Raw genomic sequence first — 22,322 nt, 5'->3', positions numbered from 1 at the left:
CATGGTTCCTAGTCAGATTCGTTAACCACTGCGCCACAACGGGAACTCCAATCAGTCATTTTAGACTGTAAATAAATATCAAAATTCTGCTTCCCTGCTTGCCAACTTAATCATCTTTAAGTACTAAAGAAATTTCATAGTAGCTAAGGTAGAGTTCAATATTTTTACCATCTCAGAGTTTGTAGTTGCAGGACAGTGTCACATACTAAAAGAAGGTATTGGATTATGTTTTGGGGGTCTCAAGATAACTTTTAAAGTCACTGATAATCACTTTAGCTTCTAAGGTTTCATTAAAGCTGTAATTTTTTTTTTTTTTTTTTTTGTCCACTAGGTTTTCTGTGTTGCTTCAAATAGCAGCCTGGCAAGGTTTGGGCAATTCTTTAAGTTCCTAATTGCTGTGGTCTGGCTGAAGGCTGAATTTATGTCATTTTGATTTAGAGTACTAAAATGTTTTATAATATGTTAATTAAGATATTAATTATAATATGTTAATATTATAATATGTTTAATAACTATGTTTTATAGTGCTAAAATAGGGGAAGTGTTACTGTAAGACATTTATCTTGGTGTTAATTCTGGCAAAGGAGACAGAACCACCTCACATAATATCAACACTCCAGTTTGCATATAATTTTCACCATCAGCAGTAGCATCCCCATATTCTCCCAGAATAACTACTGCTTCTTTATAGAAGCTTCATTGTCTTGATATTTTATGTTTTGATCTGAAATTCTTTATGAGGTAGAGGGGGCCATGATTCATTTTTTTCCAAATGGTTATCAGTTGATCCAGTATCACTTATTTGAAAAGACCTTTTTTCCATTTTTAGTGTTACCTTTGTCATAAATCAGATATCTATCACTGATATGGGTCTTTTATGAATTGTGTTCTGTTCCTTTAGTCTGTTTTGTCTCTATTGCCCCAGCATCACAATGTCTTGATTATTCTCAAGCTTTGCTTCTAGGACTTGATATCTGTGTAGTTACTGTAATCCTTGGTATGGGACTCTCTTTGTCTTCTTTTAAATTGCCTTGACTATTCTTGGCATTTTAAATAAATATAAATATGGTATATCCCATTTTTTTAGTTTCAACAGTCTGCAAATGTAGTATGTCCTATTTACTACTTATTTAGTTTCTCTCAAGTTTTGAAGTTTTCAATATGGAGATCTTGCATTTTTTCATTTGATTGTTTGCCCTCTAAGAATTTGATGCTTTTTGATGTTATCTAAAGGGTTTTTTTTTTGTTTTGTTTTCTTTTTCTTTTTAGGGCCACAACTGCAGCATATGGAAGTTCCAGGCTGGGGATTGAATTGGAGCTGTAGCCACTGGCCTACACCACAGTCACAGCAACTCCAGATATGAGCTGTGTCTTTGACCTGCACCACAGCTCATGGCGATGCTGAATCCTTCACCCACTGAGCGAGGCCAGGAATTGAACCCACCTCCTCTACTACTAGTTTGGTTCATTACTGCTGAGCCACAATGGGAACTCCCTAAGGATATCATTTAAAAAAAAAATGGTTTGCTGTTGGTATACAGAAATTCAATTGATTGTTTTATAGTGAATTTTCCACATGTTCTAATTTTTAAAATGTAGAATAGATTCTTTGTGCATTTTCTCTGTATCTGGAAATAATGACAGTTTAGTCTTTTCCTTTCACATTCCTATTTTTGTTGTTACTGTTGTTTTTATCTTACTGCACTGACTAGGACATCAGCACAATATTGAAATAGAAGGTGATGGTGGGACATCCTTGCCTTGTTCCAATCTGAGGGAGAACATTTTCAATAATTTATTGCTATGTATTTTTGCTGTAGGTTTTCTTTGAACACTTATCAGTTTGAGGACGTTTCATTTTATTCTTGATTTGTTAAGTATTTTAATCATGAATGAGTGTTGAATTTTATCAAGTACTTTTCTGCATCTCGTAGTGGTTACATGATTTGCCTCCATTTTTCTGTTATTGAGCTCAATTACACTGACTTTTTTTTTGTCTTTTTATGGCTGCACTGATGGCATATGGAAGTTCCCAGGCTAGGGGTTGAATTGGAGCTATAGCTGCACACCACAGCCACAGCCACAGCAATCCGGGAGCCAAGCCATGTCTGTGACTGATACCATAGCTCATGGCAGCGCTAAATCCTTAACCCACTGAACGAAGCCAGGGATTGAACCTGTGTCCTCATGAATACTAGTTGGGTTTGTTACTGCTGAGCCACAGCAGGAACTCCTTTGTTGACTTTTTAGAATAATTTGAATGTTAAAAGTCATTGTATTCTTGGAGCAAAGCCCATTTGATTGTGATGTGTTCTCCTTTTTATATCTGTTGTATCAGTTGCTAATATTTCAATTGGGATTTTTGTGTGGAAGAGAGTCTATAGTTTTCCTTTTTTGTATTGTCCTTGACAAGTTTTAGTGTCAGGTTGCCACCTGTTTCTTTTTTTTCTGTTTTTGAAAGTGTTGTTGATAGAAATATATGTCTGTACTATTTACTTTATGGTAATGAATTCATTTTGTTTTTATGGCTGCACCTGTGGCATATGGACATTCCCAAGCCAGGAGTTGAATTGGAGCTGCACCTGTGGCCTCTGCCACAGCCACAGCAACCCTGGATCTGGGCTGCATCTGCAAGCGATGCCACAGCTTATGGCAACACTGATCTTTAACCCATGGAGCGATGGTGGGGATCCAACCCACATCCTCACAGAGAAACTGTCAGGTCCTTAATCCACTGAGCTACAGTGGGAACTCCATAAGTTTTTTTTCTTTATTGTGGTAAAAAACAATAAATTTACCATCTTAACCAGTTTTACCTGAAGTGTGTGTGTGGTGGGTTATTGATGTCTAGCTCACGTTCAGTGTAGTTTAAGAAGATACTCCTAATGATTTTAATCTTCTGATATTTATTGAGGCTTGCTTTATAACCATACCTGTAGTCAAGTTTTGGTAATATTTCATGTATGCTTAAAAAGGATGCGTATTCTCTTGTTGAATACAATGTTCTGCGTATGTCAGCTAAGTTGGATTTTTAATTCTTTTGTTCAGCTCTCTTTATATGTAATGGTTTTTCCCTGTTTTTTAAAAATCTGCTTTTGAGAGATGTGCTCAAGTTTCAAACAATTATTGTGGAAGCAAAAAAAATTTTTTTGAGTTATGTTATTGTATGCATACAGAATTGTATAGACTTGATTAATCAATCCTTTTATCATTATTAAATATCTCTATGTTTCAGAATATATAGTTAGGATCTATTTTGTCTGATATGGTGTAGGTACATCATCATTCTTTTACATGTCTTGTAAAACAGCCTATAGTTTTCTTTTTCATACTTAATTTTTATTTATTTATTTATTTCGCCCCCCCCCGGGGGGGGGATATATGGAGGCTCCCGGGCTAGGGGTTGAATTGGAACTTCAGCTGCAGCCTATACCACAGCCACAGCAATGTGGGATCTGAGCCACGTCTGAGACCTACACTGCAGGTCACGGCAACGGTGGATCCTTAAGCCACTGAATGAGGCCAGGGATTGAACTTGCAACCCCATGGTTCCTAGTAGGATTCATTTCTGCTGCACCACAACAGGACCTCCCATACTTAATTTTTAAATTGGATTATTTAGTTATGTTACATTTAATGTAACTGCTCATATGGTTGAGTTTTTTTTTTCTTTTTTTTAAATTATAGTTGATTTACCGTGTTGTGGCAGTTTCTGCTTTACAGCAAAGTGACTTAGTCATACATGTGTGTGTGTGTGTATAGTCATACGTGTGTGTGTGTGTGTGTATATATATATATATTCATACATATTTATATTCTTTCTTTATATTATTTTCCGTCATGGTTTATCCCCAGGAGATTGGATATAATTCCTTGTGCTTTACAGTAGCACCTTGTTGTTTATGCATCTTAAATATAATAGTTTGCATCTACCAACCCCAACTCCCGGTTCATCCCCCTTCCTCTCCCCTCCACCACCCAATCCCTCCTTGGCAGTGACAAGTCTGTTCTCTATGTCTGTGAGTCTGTTTCTGTTACTGTACTGTTTCTGTTCTGTACTGTTGAGTTTTTCACCGTACTATCTTATAATTTTTTTTTTCTATTTGACTCATCTTTTATATTCCTGTTTTTCACCTTTTTCTTCTTTTCCATAAGTTCCAAATCTCAGGGAAACTCACTGTAAAATATGAAGTGGCAAATATCATTAAGAAATTACAGTGCATGTTATGTACAAGGTATTAGCAATTGTTGAGAAGTATTCATGTCTTACCTGAGTTTAGCAATTGTCTCCTGGAAGATATAACTTCTGTGTTGGAATTTTGAAGGAAGTTAAAAGTTAGTGAGGTGAAGAAAAAGAATGGTGAATTTGTTAAGTAGATTGCTAGATAGCTTGGAACGTATTAAGGAACATGTATGGCCTAAAAAGCTTGAACTTTATCCTCTAAGCAGTGTGGAACATTTGAAGATTGCTAGTCATCATGTTCATATTTGTGTTTTAGACGGATTATTCTGGTAGCAGTATAGTGAGTGAATTTTTGGGTGAGTGAGAAGATGGTTAAACTGGCAAAAGAGAGACCAATGAGGTTATTAAAATACTACAGATAGGAGATTGACAAGGTCCTGGATTTGGGTGGTAGAAGTGGGGATGGAGAAACAGAAGTGGATTTAAGAATAACCCAGAAAGAACACTTTTTATTTGGGGGATGGAGAGGAAGTGACTCTGAAATGTGCCTCAGTGAATGGAAGATAAAGTGAATTGGTACCGGAGTTTCCGTCGTGGCACAGTGGTTAACAAATCTGACTAGGAACCATGAGGTTGCAGGTTCGATCCCTGGCCTTGCTCTGTGGGTTAAGGATCCGGTGTTGCTGTGAACTGTGGTGTAGGTTGCAGACATGGCTTGGATCCCATGTTGCTGTGGCTCTGGCTTAGGCCTGTGGCTACAGCTCCAATTAGACCCCTGGCCTGGGAAACTCCATATGCTGCGGGAGTGGCCCAAGAAATGGCAAAAAGACCAAAAAAAAAAAAAAAAAAAAAAAAAAAGAACTGGTACCATGAAGTAATTTATTCCTGGTTTTAAGCAATTTTATTATGAGGTCCCTTGGGGATGTAGTTTTATGTGTAATCTCTCTGTTAATGAATGCTCTTCTCTCTCTTTCTGATAATTCTTTTTTTCCTCTGTGTTTTGTTTTGAATAGTTCTTTTTTTTTTTTTTTTTTTTTTTTGTCTTTGTTTTTGTCTGTGACCTACACCACAGCTCACGGCAACGCCGGATCGTTAACTCACTGAGCAAGGCCAGGGATCGAACCCGCAACCTCATGGTTCCTGGTCAGATTCATTAACCACTGTGCCACGATGGGAACTCCATGTTTTTGATAGTTCTTATTAAAATATGCCCCCCCCATATGTGAATTACTCTTAAATCCCATCTAGTGTGTTTTTCACCTCAGATACCTTGAGAAGTTTGATTCGGGGCTTTTTCATATCTTGTCTCTGCTTAACTTTGTGTTATAGAATACAAAATTTTCTTTTTTAAAATACAGTTTTAACATCTGCTAATTCTAGCATCTGTGTCAGTTCTGGTTGTTTTCAATTAATTGATCTCCCTCCCACTCCATTGTGGATTGTATTTTTCTGCCTTTTTTGCATGCCAGATAATCTTTCATTGGATGTCAAACATCGAGAATTTCACCTTGTCAGGCACTGGATCGTTTTCATAGGCTTTTGGAATAGTTTAAATCTTTTGGGTCTTGCTTTTAAGATTTGTTAGTTGGGACCAGTGCAGCAGCATTGAATCCAGGGCTAATCTATAACACAGATTTTTGTGTTAATTTTAAACTTGTATGATTTCCTCATAAATTATTTTGCTATCTTGTATTAAATTTTTTAACTCGAATTTTATTACATTTGTAGTTGTACAACGATCATTACAACCCAATTTTATAGCGTTTCCATCCCAAACCCCCAGTCCATCCCCCCACCCCCCAGCCTGTTTCCTTTGGAAACCATAAGTTTTTCAAAGTCTGAGTCAGTATCTGTTCTGCAAAGAAGTTCATTGTGTCCTTTTTTTAGATTCCACATGTAAGTGATAGCTTATGATGTTGGTGTCTCAATGTCTGCCTAACTTCACTTAGCATAATAATTTCTGGGTCCATTCATTTTGCTATAAATGCTGTATTTCTTTCCTTTTAATGGCTGAATAATATTCCATTGTGTATATATATACCACATCTTCTTTATCCACTCTTCTGTTGATGGACATTTAGGTTGTTTCCCTGTCTTGGCTATTGTATACAGTGCTGCAGTGAACATTGGAGTACATGTATCTTTTCAAGTCATGGTTTTCTTTGGATAGATGCCCAGGAATAAAATTTAAATATATAGTTATCTGCATACTTGTTCTTAGTGTGTGCCGGGAACTTTGTTGTTATGTGCTTTTGTGTATCTTTTGATTATTAATCCTCATAAGAACCTATAAAGTAGATTCTAAAATGCTGATATTAAACATGAGGTTTATGAAGCACATACAGGTTAAATGACTTGCCTAAGGTTACTCAGCTTATAGCTAACACAGCCAGAATTTACACTCAAGCAGTCTTGCTCTTTTGTTCATCGTCAGAACTAGTATTATCTTAAATACTTGACAAGCAGTGCAGGATAAACCCTATAAAAAGGAGCTCCATGATATTTGTGTTAGTTTTGTTCCCCTTCTATTGAGGTGGAATTTTGTTTTATTTTGTTTCGTTTCATTTCGTTTCATTTCAGTCTTTTTAGGGCTGTACCAATGGCATATCTACTGAGCCACAATAACTCCTGAGGTGGAATTTTTTATTTCTAGTGTATATTTGATATAGTACACATACCTAGTATATGCCTTGTATATTTTTAATTGCATGTTTCAGAAGTTCAGCACATTGAAATTATTTGTTGGTTTATATATGAGGTGAAAAATCATCCAAGAGCAAAAAGCAATAATATACATCTTTAAAGTCAGAAATCTTAAGAGATCATCAGGAACATGCCAATAGCTGAACAAGTTGGGTTTATTACTCCCTGCAGTTAAGGAAGAATTATTCCATGTGGAATAGTGGGGCTTTCAGTATGTGAGTGTAAAAAGGGCTTAGTATGAATTTGTTGGGTGATTTGGGAGAGGGTTCAAGGAAACAAGGCTTTCCTCTGGATTGGGGGCTGTCAGGAAGGAAAAGGGGCAGTGTATTGCTGTTGTGGGTAACACATCTTACCTAGAGGACTGGAGGAATGAAGCAGGGCCAAAGCTGTGACTGGAAAAGGAGCAGCAGTCTTTCACACTAGCCAGACTAGGAGGATGTTTGGTCGTTTTTGTGGCTTAGAAAAAATTCATAGTTTTGTCTATGTTCAGACATGATTACAGAGTGGTTTTGTTTTTGTCTTGCTCCATTATGGTCACAGAGTGGCCTCATCTGATATTAGTGTTCTGTCAATTTGCTTATGTTCAACAGTCTGCAGGCCTTGATGTGTGTGCCAGGTCTGTTCCTAGCTCTTGGATTTCTTTTGTTTTTCTCAGTAATTTAATTTTTTCACCTGTAAACTAGATTCATTGCATTAAAAAAAAAAGTGAGAAAACACACATAAGCCAAAAGAAAAAAGTTTAAACTACTTAGAGGGAAACAAGAAATAAGATTGAAACTACGTAATATTTTTATTGGATATCTTTGCACACATTTTTATCCTTATCTATACATAAAATATTCTTATAAATGAAGTTATATTTTCATATATTTATTTTTTTGCTCTACAGATTTATTGTGACTGTCATTTCATGGCAGATAGGTGACTGTACAATAGAGATTATTAGGGTTAGTGTCATGGGAGTTGGGAATCCTATGTCATCCTTATATATGTTTTATAGTTTATTTAGTAATGTTATCATTTCTAGCCCTTTTAAGTGCATATATCTTTTTATGTATGTTACTGTATGTATACTGTAGCAGGCACAACTAAATAAATTTATTATAGGCAAGAGCAAAAGAATACATTTGTTGTAAGCTAGATCAAGAAAACATTAATGTTCTATATGGGTTTTTATGTTTAAGTATTAAGTCCTTACTATTTGTTATAAGGATGTAGAAAACAGATTATGAGTCCTGGATTATTAGAGTGTTATTCATTATAAGCATTTCAGAATGCTAATTTCTCAGACTTTATTACAGTAATTGAAATACTTTATCTCTGCATGACATCTGGAGAAATTACAGAATAACATGTGTGAATTGATATGGCATTTTATTAAGAAACAACATGCTTTTCAAAATAGATTTTAGTAAAATGATGGAATTTAGTTTAAATGCGTATGCTTCTTGTTAGTGTCTCCATACATAGCACCTTTTTGAAACCTAGGTGGAAAGCAATGTTTGCATGTTTCTACATACCCAAAAAATATAGGTATTTAAAATAAATCTTTCCACATTAACCCATAAAATTGACCTGCAGTAGGTGACTAAGGATAAGTAAATATATTGTTTCACATTTCAACTGAAGATCTCAGGCCTTTTCAGATGTCATTTATCATTACAACACTCTTATCAAAATAGGAACTTTTACCCTCTTTCTTAGGCATTAGTTAAATGTGTATAAAACTTATCCATTGTGCATTATTGCTATTCTTTCCAAGTTATCTTGGGAAAAGTGTCCTTAATTCTTACTTTCACTTTCCTATCCCTTTATTCCACCTGAGAGCCTCCAAAAGCTCTTAGTTATATATAACTGGGTAAATTAGTGTAGCAGAAAATAAAAGTTAATTTTTTAACAGACTTAAAGAACTAGTATTGCTAATCATTTGTTTGCTTTTTATTATATCATTGTACTTCAGTCTAAAAAAGTTCTTTAAGTACTTAAAAGTCCTCAAACTCCCTTTTAGAAAATATCAAAGAAACTTCTAGTTACCTCTATTTCTAAGTAAGGTTGTGCTTATTTATTTATTTATTTCTTTTAGCTTTAGCATTCAAGTTTAAATTATTCTAACCTGAATACTTAAAACAGTTTCTAATGCATATTATGTTAAGTAATCGTTGAAAATAATGTTTAAAATTTAGTTTTTTGGAGTTCCCATCGTGGCGCAGTGGTTAATGAATCCGACTAGGAACCGTGAGGTTGCGGTTTCGGTCCCTGCCCTTCCTCAGTGGGTTAAGGATCCGGCGTTGCCGCGTTGCCGTGAGCTGTGGTGTAGGTTGCAGACGCAGCTCGGATCCCACATTGCTGTGGCTCTGGCGTAGGCCGGTGGCTACAGCTCCGATTCAACCCCTAGCCTGGGAATCTCCATATTTCTTGGGAGCGGCCCAAGAAATAGCAACAACAACAGACAAAAGACAAAAAAAGACAAAAAAAAAAAAAATTAGTTTTTTATAAGTTGGAGATTTACCATAATACAAATTACAGTACATTATACATGTATATTTAAACTTGTGAGCATTGTTAAAGATTTTTTTATGTCATATGCTATGCTCACAAAAGAGCTGCTTTCTCTATGTCTTCAGAGACCTTCAAATCTATTAGACATAGGAGAGAGAAGAGAGCAACAAATTAAATAGCATTTTTTAAAATCTAGAATTAAAATTATAGGCATTAGGCAAAATCATATTCAAATGTTATGTTAAAAAGTAGATATTTTTGGAGTTCCTGATGTGGATCAGCAGGTTACGAACCTGACTAGTGTCCATGAGGATGTGGGTTCGAACCCTGGCCTCACTCAGTCAGTTAAGGATCTGGCATTGCTGTGGCTCAGATCACATATTGCTGTGATGTAGGCCAGCAGCCACAGTTCCAATTCAACCCCTAGCATGGAAACTTCCGTATGCTGCAGGTGTGGCCCTAAAAAGAAAAAAAAGTAGATACTGTCTTTCAATTAGTGTTTAATTATTTTCCTTAAAAGTAAATAATTGGTTTTTCTCCCATTTTTCTTTCTTTCTTTTTTTTTTTTTTTTTTTTTTGGCAGCTTTTCACAGATGGAATCACAAATAAGCTTATTGGCTGTTATGTGGGCAACACAATGGAGGACGTAGTCCTGGTACGAATTTATGGCAATAAGACTGAGTTGTTAGTTGATCGAGAGGAAGAAGTGAAGAGTTTCCGAGTGTTGCAGGCTCATGGCTGTGCACCACAACTCTACTGTACCTTCAACAATGGACTATGCTATGAATTTATACAGGGAGAAGCGTTGGATCCAAAGCATGTCTGCAACCCTGCCATTTTCAGGTACGTTTCTTTTTCTAAATAACTTTTCCTTTTGAAAAATAAGGAGTACTATGTGCACTATGGAAATGTTTTTTAAAAAGACCTTTTCTTTCCTTGAACAACTGTGTTAATCTAAAAACTTTCTTCACTTCAGGTTTTGTCTTGTCTTGTTTTGCTAGGATTATTAGCCTTTTGCAGAGGCTCAGGAGTTCCCATCGTGTCTCAGTGGTAATGAAACCAACTAGTACCCAAGAGGACAAGAGTTTGATCCCTAGCCTCTCTCACTGGGTTAAGGATCCAGTGAGCTGTGAGCTGTGGTATGGGGTGTAGACGGGGCTCTGATCCTGTATTGCTGGGGTGTAGGTGGGCAGGCTCATGGCTCTGACTCGACCCCTAGCCTGGGAACTTCTATTTACTGCTGGTGTGGCCCTAAGAAGACAAAAAAAAAAAAAAAAAAAAAAAAAAAAAAGAAAAGAAAAGACTTCTTAATTTTTTAAAGTAGAGATTGAATCAAAGTATTGTACATTTCCGGAGTTCCCGTCGTGGCGCAGTGGTTAACGAATCCGACTAGGAACCATGAGGTTGCGGGTTCGGTCCCTGGGCTTGCTCAGTGGGTTAATGATCCGGCGTTGCCGTGAGCTGTGGTGTAGGTTGCAGACGCAGCTCGGATCCCACATTGCTGTGACTCTGGCGTAGGCCGGTGGCTACAGCTCCGATTCGATTCCTAGGCTGGGAATCTCCATATGCCGCAGGAAGTGGCCCTAGAAAAGGCAAAAAGACAAAAGAAAAAAAAAAAATATTGTACATTTCCTACACTAAGTTTTGTTACTCAGTTGCTCATAGTTTTGGAGTTCTTGCTTACTCTAAGATTCTTTTAATTTTGTTAACACGTCTTTTTTACTCTTTAAACTTCTAATTATTTAATTCAAAGTATTATGTTTTCTATAAGAATAATGTTTTACATACGCTTAATCATTTTTCTAAAATTGTTAAAACTTTTCTGTTCTTTCAAAATTAAAGAGTTTGATTTGAAAACAAGTTCATTCGTAGTTTAAATCAGGAGTTCTCAAACATTTTGGTCTCAAGACCCTTTTACAACTTCTAGGATTCAAAGAACTTTTACTTATGTGAGTTATGTTTATCAGTATTTACCATGTTAGCAATTAAAACAAATGTTTTAGAATGAAAGAATGTCAAGTGCACATTTTTTTAGCTGTCAGCATGATGACATCATCATACCACCTTATGTAGCTTCTCAAAACTATACTGTACACTTGTTAGAAAATGAGAGTGAAGAAAGGTAAATAATACGTTATGAAAAGCAGGTTTTTTTTTTTTTTTTGGTCTTTTTTAAGGCTGCACCCATGACATATGGAGGTTCCCAGGCTAGGGGTCAAATTGGAGCTATAGCCTCTGGCCTATAGCACAGTCACAGCAACGCCAGATCCAGGCTGCATCTGTGACCTGTACCACAGATCACGGCAACGCCAGATCCTTTAACCCACTGAGTGAGGCCAGGAATCGAACCTGCATCCTCGTGTTACTAGTTGGATTCGTTTAGGCTGAGTCACGACGGGAACGCCTGAAAAATGGTTTTAACCTCACAAACCTCCTGAAAGGGTCTTGAGCCTTAGATCAAAGTCCACAATATTCTCTTATTTGGCTTCTTTAGACACAGCTACTTGCCTATATTGTTATTATAATAAAGAGTATCTAATTTGCATATAAAAGTATCTACTTTGCGTATAAAATTTGCGTATTTATGTTTAATTTAGTCTTGCGTATTTATGTTTAATTCAGAGAGTCTCTGCCCTACTAGTAATTTACAGTCTGTGACATACAATAACCTTGGGGAAAAAATAAACTAAATAAGTATACAAAGAAGAAAGAAGATTTTCAAAAAAAAGTACAGATAGTTTACTGTGGTATAGTTGGGAAATTAGTTTATAAATAAGATAACAGGAGTTCCTGTCGTGGCTCGGCAGAAATGAATCTGACTAGCATCCATTCGGACACAGGTTTGATCCCTGGCCTCACTCTGTGGGTTAAGGATCCAACATTGCCATGAGCTGTGGTGTAGGTCACAAACACGGCTTGGATCTGATGTGGCTGTGGCGCAGGCCAGTGGCTACAGCCCCAGTTCCACCCCTAGCCTGGGAACCTCTGTATGTTGTGGTATGGCCCTAAAAAGCAAAAAAAAAAAAAAGGAAGCTGAGGGTAATATTAGGTAAAGATGAATTGCATCTGGCTAATGCTTAGCGAGTAGTTCAACTCATGGAAATTTATCATCTTTTTTTTTCTTTTTAGGGCCACATCTGGGGCATATGGAAGTTCCTGGAGCTAGGGGTTGAATGGGAGCTGCAGCTGCTGGCCTGTACCACAGCCACAGCAATGCCGTATCCAGGCTGCATCTGTAATCTACACTGCAGCTTGCGGTAATGCCGGATAGTTAACTCACTGAGCGAGATTAGGGATTGAACCGACATTGTCATGGATACTGGTTGGGTTCCTAAGCCGCTGAACTATAATGGGAACTCCCTAATCTGTTTTATTTGAACTTTTCTGTAGCAATCAAGTATTGCAGAGACCTTTAACTTTTTTTTTTTTAAATCAAACATGTTTAAGAATTTTCTCATCAGGTATTTCCCTAAAACTTGCCATAAGAGCTGGGAATCCTAGCTGAAGTTTAATCGAAACCATCCAGCAATAGACATAATGGGAGAAATGCAGTTTAAAGTGAATTACTGCACATTTGTCAAGAATGTAACTAAACAAACACCATTTTCTAATGCTGAGGATATTATAGTGGAACTGGTACACTGTGGGTTGCAGTAAAATTGGTAATGTTCTCTTTTGGAAATCAGTAGCGTAATATATAAAAGAATGTTATATGCTTATTTGTGTTATGGCAACTCTTTAATATGGTATAACTAAGGTATATCAGCACAAATGAGTGTTATGTTTCTATTGAAATTATAATTTTGAATATTGTCTAAAACATGCAAAATGTCTGATGTAGGACTAAAAGGAAAAAATCAGCTTAATAGTTGAACTATAGCTATAAGTCAGACAATAATTTGCTTATGTGAAAGCCCAAAGGGAGTTTGTAAAAAAGTTCATTCTGATGGAATGGTGTAGGATTAGGGATTTTTTTTCTAATTTCAAAAAATGCCTGTTATTATTATAATAATGCTCTCAATTTTTTAAAAACTTCCAAGAGGAGGAGCAGTCAGTATTAGTGGGTATTTGAGGGAATTCTTTGCAGCCTTGAGATTTTCAAACATTTGGCTTTATTGAGTATGGAATTTTCAAGTACCATTTGCCTTGGTATTAGTTCAGTAAAACCTTATCTTATTGAGAGTAGGCAAAAGAAGGACCAATCTATGATAGTGAAAATCAGAAAACTTAATTTTGTATTACCTTTTGAGTATACAAATACAAATTAATGGTTATTTAAATAATGCTAAGTCACCTTAATGAAGAGCTTTTATATAGTTGTATGTGAAATTTACTAATAGAAAACAATTGACGTTCTCTAATGAAGGCTTTTTAAGAACTATATTTTTTGACCATTTAATTAACATTTTTTAAATTGTGATAAAATTCATATAACAAAATTTACCATCTTAATCATTTTTTGTACAGTTCTGTAATGTTAGGTACATTCACATAGTTGTGCAACCAATCTATGCAATTTTTTTCTTACAAAACTAAAATTGTATGTGCATTAAAGAAGTTTCCCATTCTCCCTTTTACCAAGCCTTGGCAACTATCATTCTACTTTCTATCTGTATAAACTTGATTATTCTAGGTACCTTGTATAAATGGAATCATATTTTTATCTTTTTGTGCCTGGCTAATTTCACTTAGCCCAGTGTCTTCAAAGTTTAACCATGTTGTAGCATGTGTCAGAATTTCCTTCCTTGTTTAAGGCTAATATTCCTTTGTATGTGTTTGCCAAGTTTTGTTTATTCATTAATCCATAGGTGGACGTTTGGGTTACTTCTACTTTTTCACTATTGTGGATAATGCTGTTATGAACTTGGGTGTGCAAATGATGTTTGAAGACCCTGTTTTCAAATCTTTTGGGGATATAATCAGAAGCAGCGTAGTTCCTGTTATGGCACATTGCAAACGGATCCCACTAGTGGTCATGAGGTTGCGGGTTTGATCCCCGGCCTCGCTCAGTGGGTTAAAGATCCGGTGTTGTTGCGGCTGTGGTGTAGGCCAGCATCTGGTGGGTGCGGTCCTAAAAAGCAAAAAAAAAGGAAAAGAGATAGAATTGCTTATCATGTTGTAATTTTTTTAGGACCTACCTTACTGTTTTCCATAGCAATTGCACAAATTTACATTCCCTACCAACAGTGCACAAGGGTTCAGTTTCTCCAAGTCCTTGCTTTTTTTTTTTTTTTTTTTTTTTTTTTTTTGGCTTTTTAGGGCCGCACCTGCAGCATATGAAAATTCCTGGGCAGCTGCCAGCCCATGCCACAACCACAGCAACAGCCGCTCTGAGCTTTGCCTGCACCCTACACCACAGCTCATGGCAATTCTGGATCCTTAACCTGCTGAGCGAGGTCAGGGGTCAAACCATGGATACTAGTCAGGTTCTTAACCTGCTAAAAACCATGACGGACACTCCTATTTTTTTTTTTTTTTTTCTTTTTTGGTAGTAGCCATCATAACTTCGAGGAGGTGGTATCTCATTGTAGTTTTAATTTCTGTTTCCTTAATGTTTAGTCACGTTGAGCATCTTTCCTTATGCTTGTTGGCTATTTGTGTATCATATTGTGGGAAATGTCAATTCAAGTCCTCTACCAGTTTTCTAATTGGATTGTTTGTCTTTTGTTGTCAAGATGTAAGAGTACTTTATGACTTACAAATATTTTACAAATATTTTACTTAATTCTGTGGCTTACCTTTTTATTCTGTTGATTTTGTCCTTTGATGCACAGTTTTAAATTTTGATGTACTCCAGTTTATCTGTTTTTACTTTTGTTATCTATGCTATTGATGTCATATCCAAGAAATCATTGCCAAGTCCAGTGTCATGAAGCTTTCCCCCATGTTTTCTTCTAAGGGTTTTATAGTTTTAGCTTTTATATTTAGATTTTTCGATCCACGTTGTTATCATTTTTATGCGTGATTTAAGAAAAAGATTCAGAAACTTCTCTCCTTTACATATGGATAGCCTGTTTTTTCCAGGACCAGTTGTTGAAAAGACTGTCTTTTGCCATCAAATGGTCTTGGCATCCTTATTGCTTGGCATCCTTATTGCTAGCATGGAAGAGTAAGGCATGGTCTTTGCCTCTTGTAGAATAACTTAGTGTTAGTATTTACTGATAATATTGACAAACCAATCTCAACTATTGCTATTATTATTTGCCACTATTTTTTAAAATTACATAGGAAAATTCTACAAAACATTTTAAACAACACTGAATACATTTTTATCTATTATATAAGCATGATGCTGTCATTTAATGTCAATGTTGTGTCCATTATATAATCAAATTCTTTTTAACAGTGCACCTATAGATAGGGCAGATATATCTGTAATTTATTTTAGAAAATACAAAAAAAAAAAAAAAAAAAAAAAAGGACCAAACAAAATAATCAGAGTTCCTGTCATGGCTCAGTGGTTAAGGAATCCGACTAGGAACCATGAGGTTACAGGTTCGATCCCTGGCCTCGCTCAGTGGGTTAAGGATCCCGCGTTGCTGTGAGCTGTGGTGTAGGTTGCAGACGCGGCCCGGATCCTACATTGCTGTGGCTGTGGGGTAGGCTGGCAGCTACAGATCCAATCAGACCCCTGGCCCAGGAACCTCCATATGCTGTGGGTGCGGCCCTAGAAAATACAAAAAAAAAGGACCAGAAAATATTAATCATTAGGACTTAAGTTTTGCAAATAGATTTTTTGTAAATATTAATTTGCTATTGTGTGATGATTATTAATATTTTAGTTTGTTTTCCATTTGAGTAAGTATGTATCACATTATTCAGAAATGTTTTTAAAATTTCATATATAATTTTTATATAAAATTTTTATAATTTCACCTGTAATTTCAGAGATTTGTTTAAAGGAGAAAATATTGATAATTTTTGATAAAAATTAGTGTTATTTGGAAATTTTTGCCTCTTTCACTCCATAGTTTGTGTTTACTTAATATTTCTATTATAACCAGTAGGAAATTGGTATGAAATGGAATATAGTCTACAGGGTCTTTGTATATGAATATGAATGTGAAATTCCTGTTGTCATTACTGAACTTAAATCTTTCTTTTTTTATATTTGGTTATGCCCATGACATTCAAAAGTTTCCAGGCCAGGGATCAAACCTATGCCACAGCACTGGCAATACTGGATCTTTAACCTGCTGAGCTCCCAGGAAATTCCTTAGATCTTTAAATTGAGTAAATTCTTATATAAAATTTTTCTGGTATTCAGGAGTATATAGCATGTTAGATTTGAAGGCAACCTTTAAGATTATTCCAGTAATTTGGTTTTCTTTGTAAGAAAACTGAGACTCAGAGAAATGAAATGATTTTCTTGAGGATAGACTGAAAATACAAATGGCAAAGTCAGAATGAAAACCCAACTAATTCTGTGTGGTTTTACTGTAATATACTATAGCGGAAAGGCCTTGGCTTTTGCATCACATAATCAGTTCAAATCCTGACTCAGTTCCACTTAGCCACCTTTATGCCAGAAAAGTCAAGTCACTCAAAACTGGTAGGTACTTTTTCTTCTAGCAGGTATTTATGTTCAACAGATTCCATTGACATGTAAGAGTTTCTTGCAGTTGTGGCCATTTTAAAGTATTTACCATAGAATTGTCATCCCAGTCACTCCTAGCTCAATAACTTACGTTTTGATAACTTCTGAGACTACATTTTGTATTTTGCAAATCAAGGACTCATACAAACTCTGGGGTAAAACTATAAAAAATGACATTATTGTTTATTTTCGAAGCTCACAGCAAATAGAATTTGTTGTATTAAATTTCTGTTCTAATATGTGACTCTTCTCCTAAATCGCTGATCTCATTTGTTGGGTCACCATTTCTAGGATATAATGTTCAGTTGATATAGTTCACCCCTTGAGTTTTATGTAACGTGGATCACTGTTCTTCAGGCCTCTTGTCCCAACTCCACTCCTTAAAATTTTAAAACAAATTCTTACTAGCTTCAAATATGTATGTGTCATACACATGTATGTATTTATACATGTGTGCATGTATATATGTATATTTTCACTCTGTTTTGATTTTGTTCATCATTTGACTTTTTCTTGAAGTTTCCTGGTGCTTAAAGTACTATATGTTCAGGCGATCCCTGGTGGCTTAGCAGATTTAAGGATCCTGTGTATTCCCTGCTGTGTCTGTTTACTGCTGTGGCACAGGTTAGATCCCTGGCCCAGGAACTTCCACATGTCATAGGCACTGCCAGAAAAAAAAAAAAGTAGTGTGTGTTCCTTTGGGCCTAGCCTTCTATGCAAATATGAGAGATTGGCATAAAATAAATAAATAAATATATATAATGTATATATAATATAAATATATTTTAGTATTCTTAGGGGAAGGTCAGTCAAATATTCATTTATATAAAAATATTTGCTAATTGTGAGGTATGAACCAAAATGCATACCTAAAAATATCATATATTTTAATATTTTGGTAATGCATTAAGACTTTTTTTGCATGGTTGCATACTCAAATCAGCCAAATTTCCCATTTTGGACAAGAATGCAATACCTTAAAGGAAAAAAATTAGTCTCAATATGATACCTATGTCTCTCCTTTTACACAACTTCAGAATCCATAGAATCCTAACTTGATCATCAGAATAAAAGCCCAAAGCAAATTTTACTCGGTTATAGTGAAACCTCATCACACTTATTTTTCAGAGGGTGTGAAAACAACATGAGGAATGCATAAGACACTACTCTTGCACAGTTGCAGCAATTTTAGGCTCAGGAGCTTGCTGAATTTGATTCTACATGTAAACTTTAAGCTTAAAGTTTAAGAACAACAATATAAGTGTTTCTCTTAAAAAATTAAGGTGGGTTAAAGAACAGAATTACATATATTTTGCTATTCACTATTTCACATCATAAAATCCTAACATTTGTTCAGAGAGTTGGTTGTTAACACACTTAAAAAAATTAACTTATAAAACCTATTTCTCTGCCCATTTACTTTTTTACTTTAGTAACTTTTTTTGCCCTTTATCAGTGACTTCAAAAGATTAAAACTAAAATGACCCAGTGCAATTTAAATGCATCAGTGATTAATATCTAACATGCACTTTGAAATCATTTATATTTATAGTTATGTATTGTTCTACTGGTCCCAAACATTGTATGAGCAAAATAGGCTGCCTATATCCAGATACTCAATCCCTTTTAGACAATATCACTGTATTCATTTTAAGTGTTTCTTACTACTTCTATTCTAAACATTTGTTTGCCTCTTCTGACTTGCCACATTATTTTGAATCATATATGGTAAAAATAAATCATGTTATAACTAGGCACCTTAGATATTTCAGTTTGCCTGGGTCAGTGTGAACTATAGAGTGCTTAACACCTTTCTTCTTTATGCTGTTTTGTTTTTAAACAGGCTAATAGCACGTCAGCTTGCTAAAATCCATGCTATTCATGCACACAATGGCTGGATTCCCAAATCTAATCTATGGCTAAAGATGGGAAAATATTTCTCTCTCATTCCTACAGGATTTGTAGATGAAGACATCAATAAGAGGTAAAATTACTTTTCCATTTGAGATTATGTTTTACATTGCTTTGCTCTATATATAGGGTTTCAAAGATAACTAAGGTTACTGTGGATAAAATCAGATTTCATTTATCTCTTTGCATTTAAGTATAATAAGCATTAATTCATTTGACTCTCAGAAAGTACTACAGAAATTTAACTGCTTCTCCTCCCCCAGCCAACTCTAAGGGGAAAAAAAGCAATCGCTATAAAAGTGGGGAAGTAGAGGGCCAGGAAACCAGTGAAGAACATTTATTTGGAAGTAAGCCTCATATAAACGATCACTATGATTGGGTAGATTTTTGCATTGTGTGTGTTGACACCATAGAGACCTTTTTAAAAAAGTTCTTTTAGTAGGGAAGCTATTTTGAATAGACCTAAAGATCAACATTGGGGCAGTGTAGTAATATATGCATGCGAAAAAGTTTGGGTTGTCTTAGTTTTCTGTGACTTTTTAAGTCTTAGAAAATGAGGTTGAAAATTCATTTACTGGAGTCTCAGCTTTTGTAAAACTTCAGGTCAAAGTGACTAAGGTATTTTATTTTCTGTATAGAAAAATTGTAAATCAGTATTTAGAATCTAAATTATATAATCATTTTTTCTTCCAGTTAATATTATTGAGATGTAGTTGATATATGGCACTGTATAAGCTTAAGGAGTACAACATAACTTACATACATTATGAAATGATTACCACAGTTAAGTTTAGTGACATCCATCGTCTCATATAGATATAAAATTAAACACAGAGAAAAAAAATTTTTTGCTTTGTGATGAAAGCCCTTAGGATTTACTCTCTTAACTTTTGTAATATAACATACCACAATGTTAATGGGGCTGGTGCTGGCCCTCTGGTGGGTAGAACTCAGTTCTGTCTGGGGTAGGTGGTTGTGGGGCCAGAGGTCCCAGATCTAGTGTCAGCCTGCTAGTAGGACAGGACCCAGATCCCATAGGCTCCTGGGCCTAATGCTGCTCTGTTGTTGGGTGGAGCCAGGTCTCTGGGTCTCTGGCTGAAGGGCTCTGGGATTCCCCAGAGTTGGTATCAGCCCGCCAGTGGACAGAGCTGGTTCCTGGCATAGCTGGCTATGGGTTCTGGGGTGTCCAAAAGCTTTCATTTTGCTGGTGGTTGGGGCTCCCTCGGTGGCCACCTGAGGGACTGTAGGTGTCCTAAAGTTGGTCTGCTGGAGCAGGGGTGGGTCCTGGTGCTAATAAGCTAGAAGGAGGATTCCAGAGTGGTGCCTGTCAGCACCAGTGTTCTCCTGGTAGAATGAGCTCCCCAGAATGACTGCTTCCAGTGTTTGTGTCCCTAGAGTGAGCTCCATTTGCCTCCTGCCTTCTACTAGGCTCTTGAAGATCAGCAGGTAGAAAGGGAAAATCACTTTAAAATAGTGAAGTAGATGGCAATGGTTGAGAGAGTTGAGAGGCAGTGTGGTATTTTGTGTGTTAAGACTACAAGGCTCTGGAGCCAGACTGCCTGAGTTCAAATCTCAGTTCTGCCAATTAACAGTTCTGCTGGGTAACCTTGGAGAAGTTACTTGTTTCCTCTTCCATAAAATGGAAATAATAAGGGTAGTATATTTACCTTTTAGGGGTTTTATAAGGATTGAGTTAGTATATATAAATTGTTTAGAAAAGTGCCTGTCTAAATAAATGCTTGAAAAATAATAGCTGCTATTTTAAAAATTATAGTTATTGTTATTCAGAGAAGGTTACTTTAAATCCTTGAGGTTAGTGATACTCAGGCAAAGCTGGAGATATGATATGCTTAAATAAAAAAGCAAAAGCACCTTGTCCCAGTAGAAAATATACAACTAAAACATTAAATATATCAAAATATTAAAAACATTTTTCATATCTTTCATTTCTTTTTGTCTGTACATGATTGTAATTATGTTAATAATCCTTTGAGTCCTATTATTTCCATTCAACTCAGTACCTTTTAAATAAATTCTTGAAAATTTTGCCCTTTCATTTTATTTTTTTTTTTGTCTTTTTGGGTCACACCCATAACATGTGGAGGTTCCCAGGCTAGGGGTGAAATCGAAGCTGTAGTCGCTGGCCTACACCAGAGCCATAGTAACGTGGGATCCGAGCCATGTCTGTGACCTACACCACAGCTCATGGCAACGCTGGATCCTTAACCCACTGAGCGAGAGTAAGGATCAAATCCGCGTCCTCATGGATGCTAGTTGGGTTCATTAACTGGGTCACTATGGGAACTCTAAAATTACACCATTTTAAAAAGCTCATATAAGGATTTCTATTGGAAGCTATGTGTGGAAGAGAATGCAGTAGTTGGGAGAATACTGGTAGCAGCCACCTTAATAGGTACATTCATTAAAGTAAATTCAGTGATATAGAATCTGTATTGTGTTGAAAAATAATGGAAATGTAAGGGGTAATATGAGAAACTGTATAGAGAAAGAATGAAAAGAACTTGGCTTGAAATATTAAGGGAAGAAAAGAAAGTAGACAAACAGCAATTTTGTAAGTCTAATGATGCTATTGAGGAATTAATAGCATTTTATTTTTGTTCCATTTTATTTTTATCAAATTATTACAAATACAGCATAATAAACAGTACAGAAAAGAGTAGGATAAAAAGCCATAATTGCTAATCTTGTTTGCCGTACTAACTCCCACCTTTCCCAGTCTGACTGCTGAGGCAATTCTCTGTAAAGATGAGTATGCTATATGGTAATCATATAATATCATAATATTTATATGATTAACAATTGTATGATTATCATATAATGAGTTGGTTCATTAATAGTAGATAATCTGTTGAGTTTCAAATGTGATTTAGCTGCATTCACCCTTCCAAGCTTGAAATAGATGTTTTAGTTCTTTAATGGACAATCTTTATAACTTTAAATAATATACTTAAACCTATTTTTATTAAGCTTGTGTCTTGGTTTTCCCATCTATCAAATAGAGATAAATCTAAAACATTTAGAATAGTGTTAGTAAATGTTAGTTATTAGCTAATATATATTACTCCTCTGTCCCAATTTGTAATGATAAATTTTTTAGTTTTCTGCCCTGCATTTTAACCGTGGCTCAGTTTCTTTTTAATCGTGTTTAAGTTTATTATAATGGTTTTGCTTTATTCCAACTTCTAAAATAACTGGCTTGTTTTAAATGAGAAGTCTCTGCATTTAAATGGAAAGAACTTGGAGTTCCCTGTTGGGGCTCAGCAGATTATGAACCTGATTAGTATCCATAAGGATGTTGATTCCATCGCTGGCCTCATTCAGTGGGTTAAGGATCTGAAATTGCTGTCAGCTGTTGGTGTAGGTTGCAGACACACCTTAGATCCTGCGTTGCTGCCGCTGTGGTGTAGG

General features: G+C 35.8%; 1 protein-coding gene across 1 annotated transcript in view; it reads left to right on the top strand.

Annotated features, from left to right (window-relative positions):
• ETNK1 (ethanolamine kinase 1) overlaps nucleotides 1–22,322 on the top strand; it is a 55,941-nt gene that overhangs the window by 8,454 nt on the left and 25,165 nt on the right. Inside the window, exons 2-3 of the mRNA XM_021092211.1 lie at nucleotides 9,969–10,228; nucleotides 18,826–18,966. Coding sequence (XP_020947870.1) covers nucleotides 9,969–10,228; nucleotides 18,826–18,966 — 401 coding nt within the window. The remainder of the gene's footprint in view (nucleotides 1–9,968; nucleotides 10,229–18,825; nucleotides 18,967–22,322) is intronic.

Source organism: Sus scrofa, chromosome 5, assembly GCF_000003025.6.
Source record: "Sus scrofa isolate TJ Tabasco breed Duroc chromosome 5, Sscrofa11.1, whole genome shotgun sequence".
NCBI classification, from domain to species: Eukaryota; Metazoa; Chordata; class Mammalia; order Artiodactyla; family Suidae; genus Sus; species Sus scrofa.
This window is presented reverse-complemented; position numbering and strand designations above follow the sequence as displayed.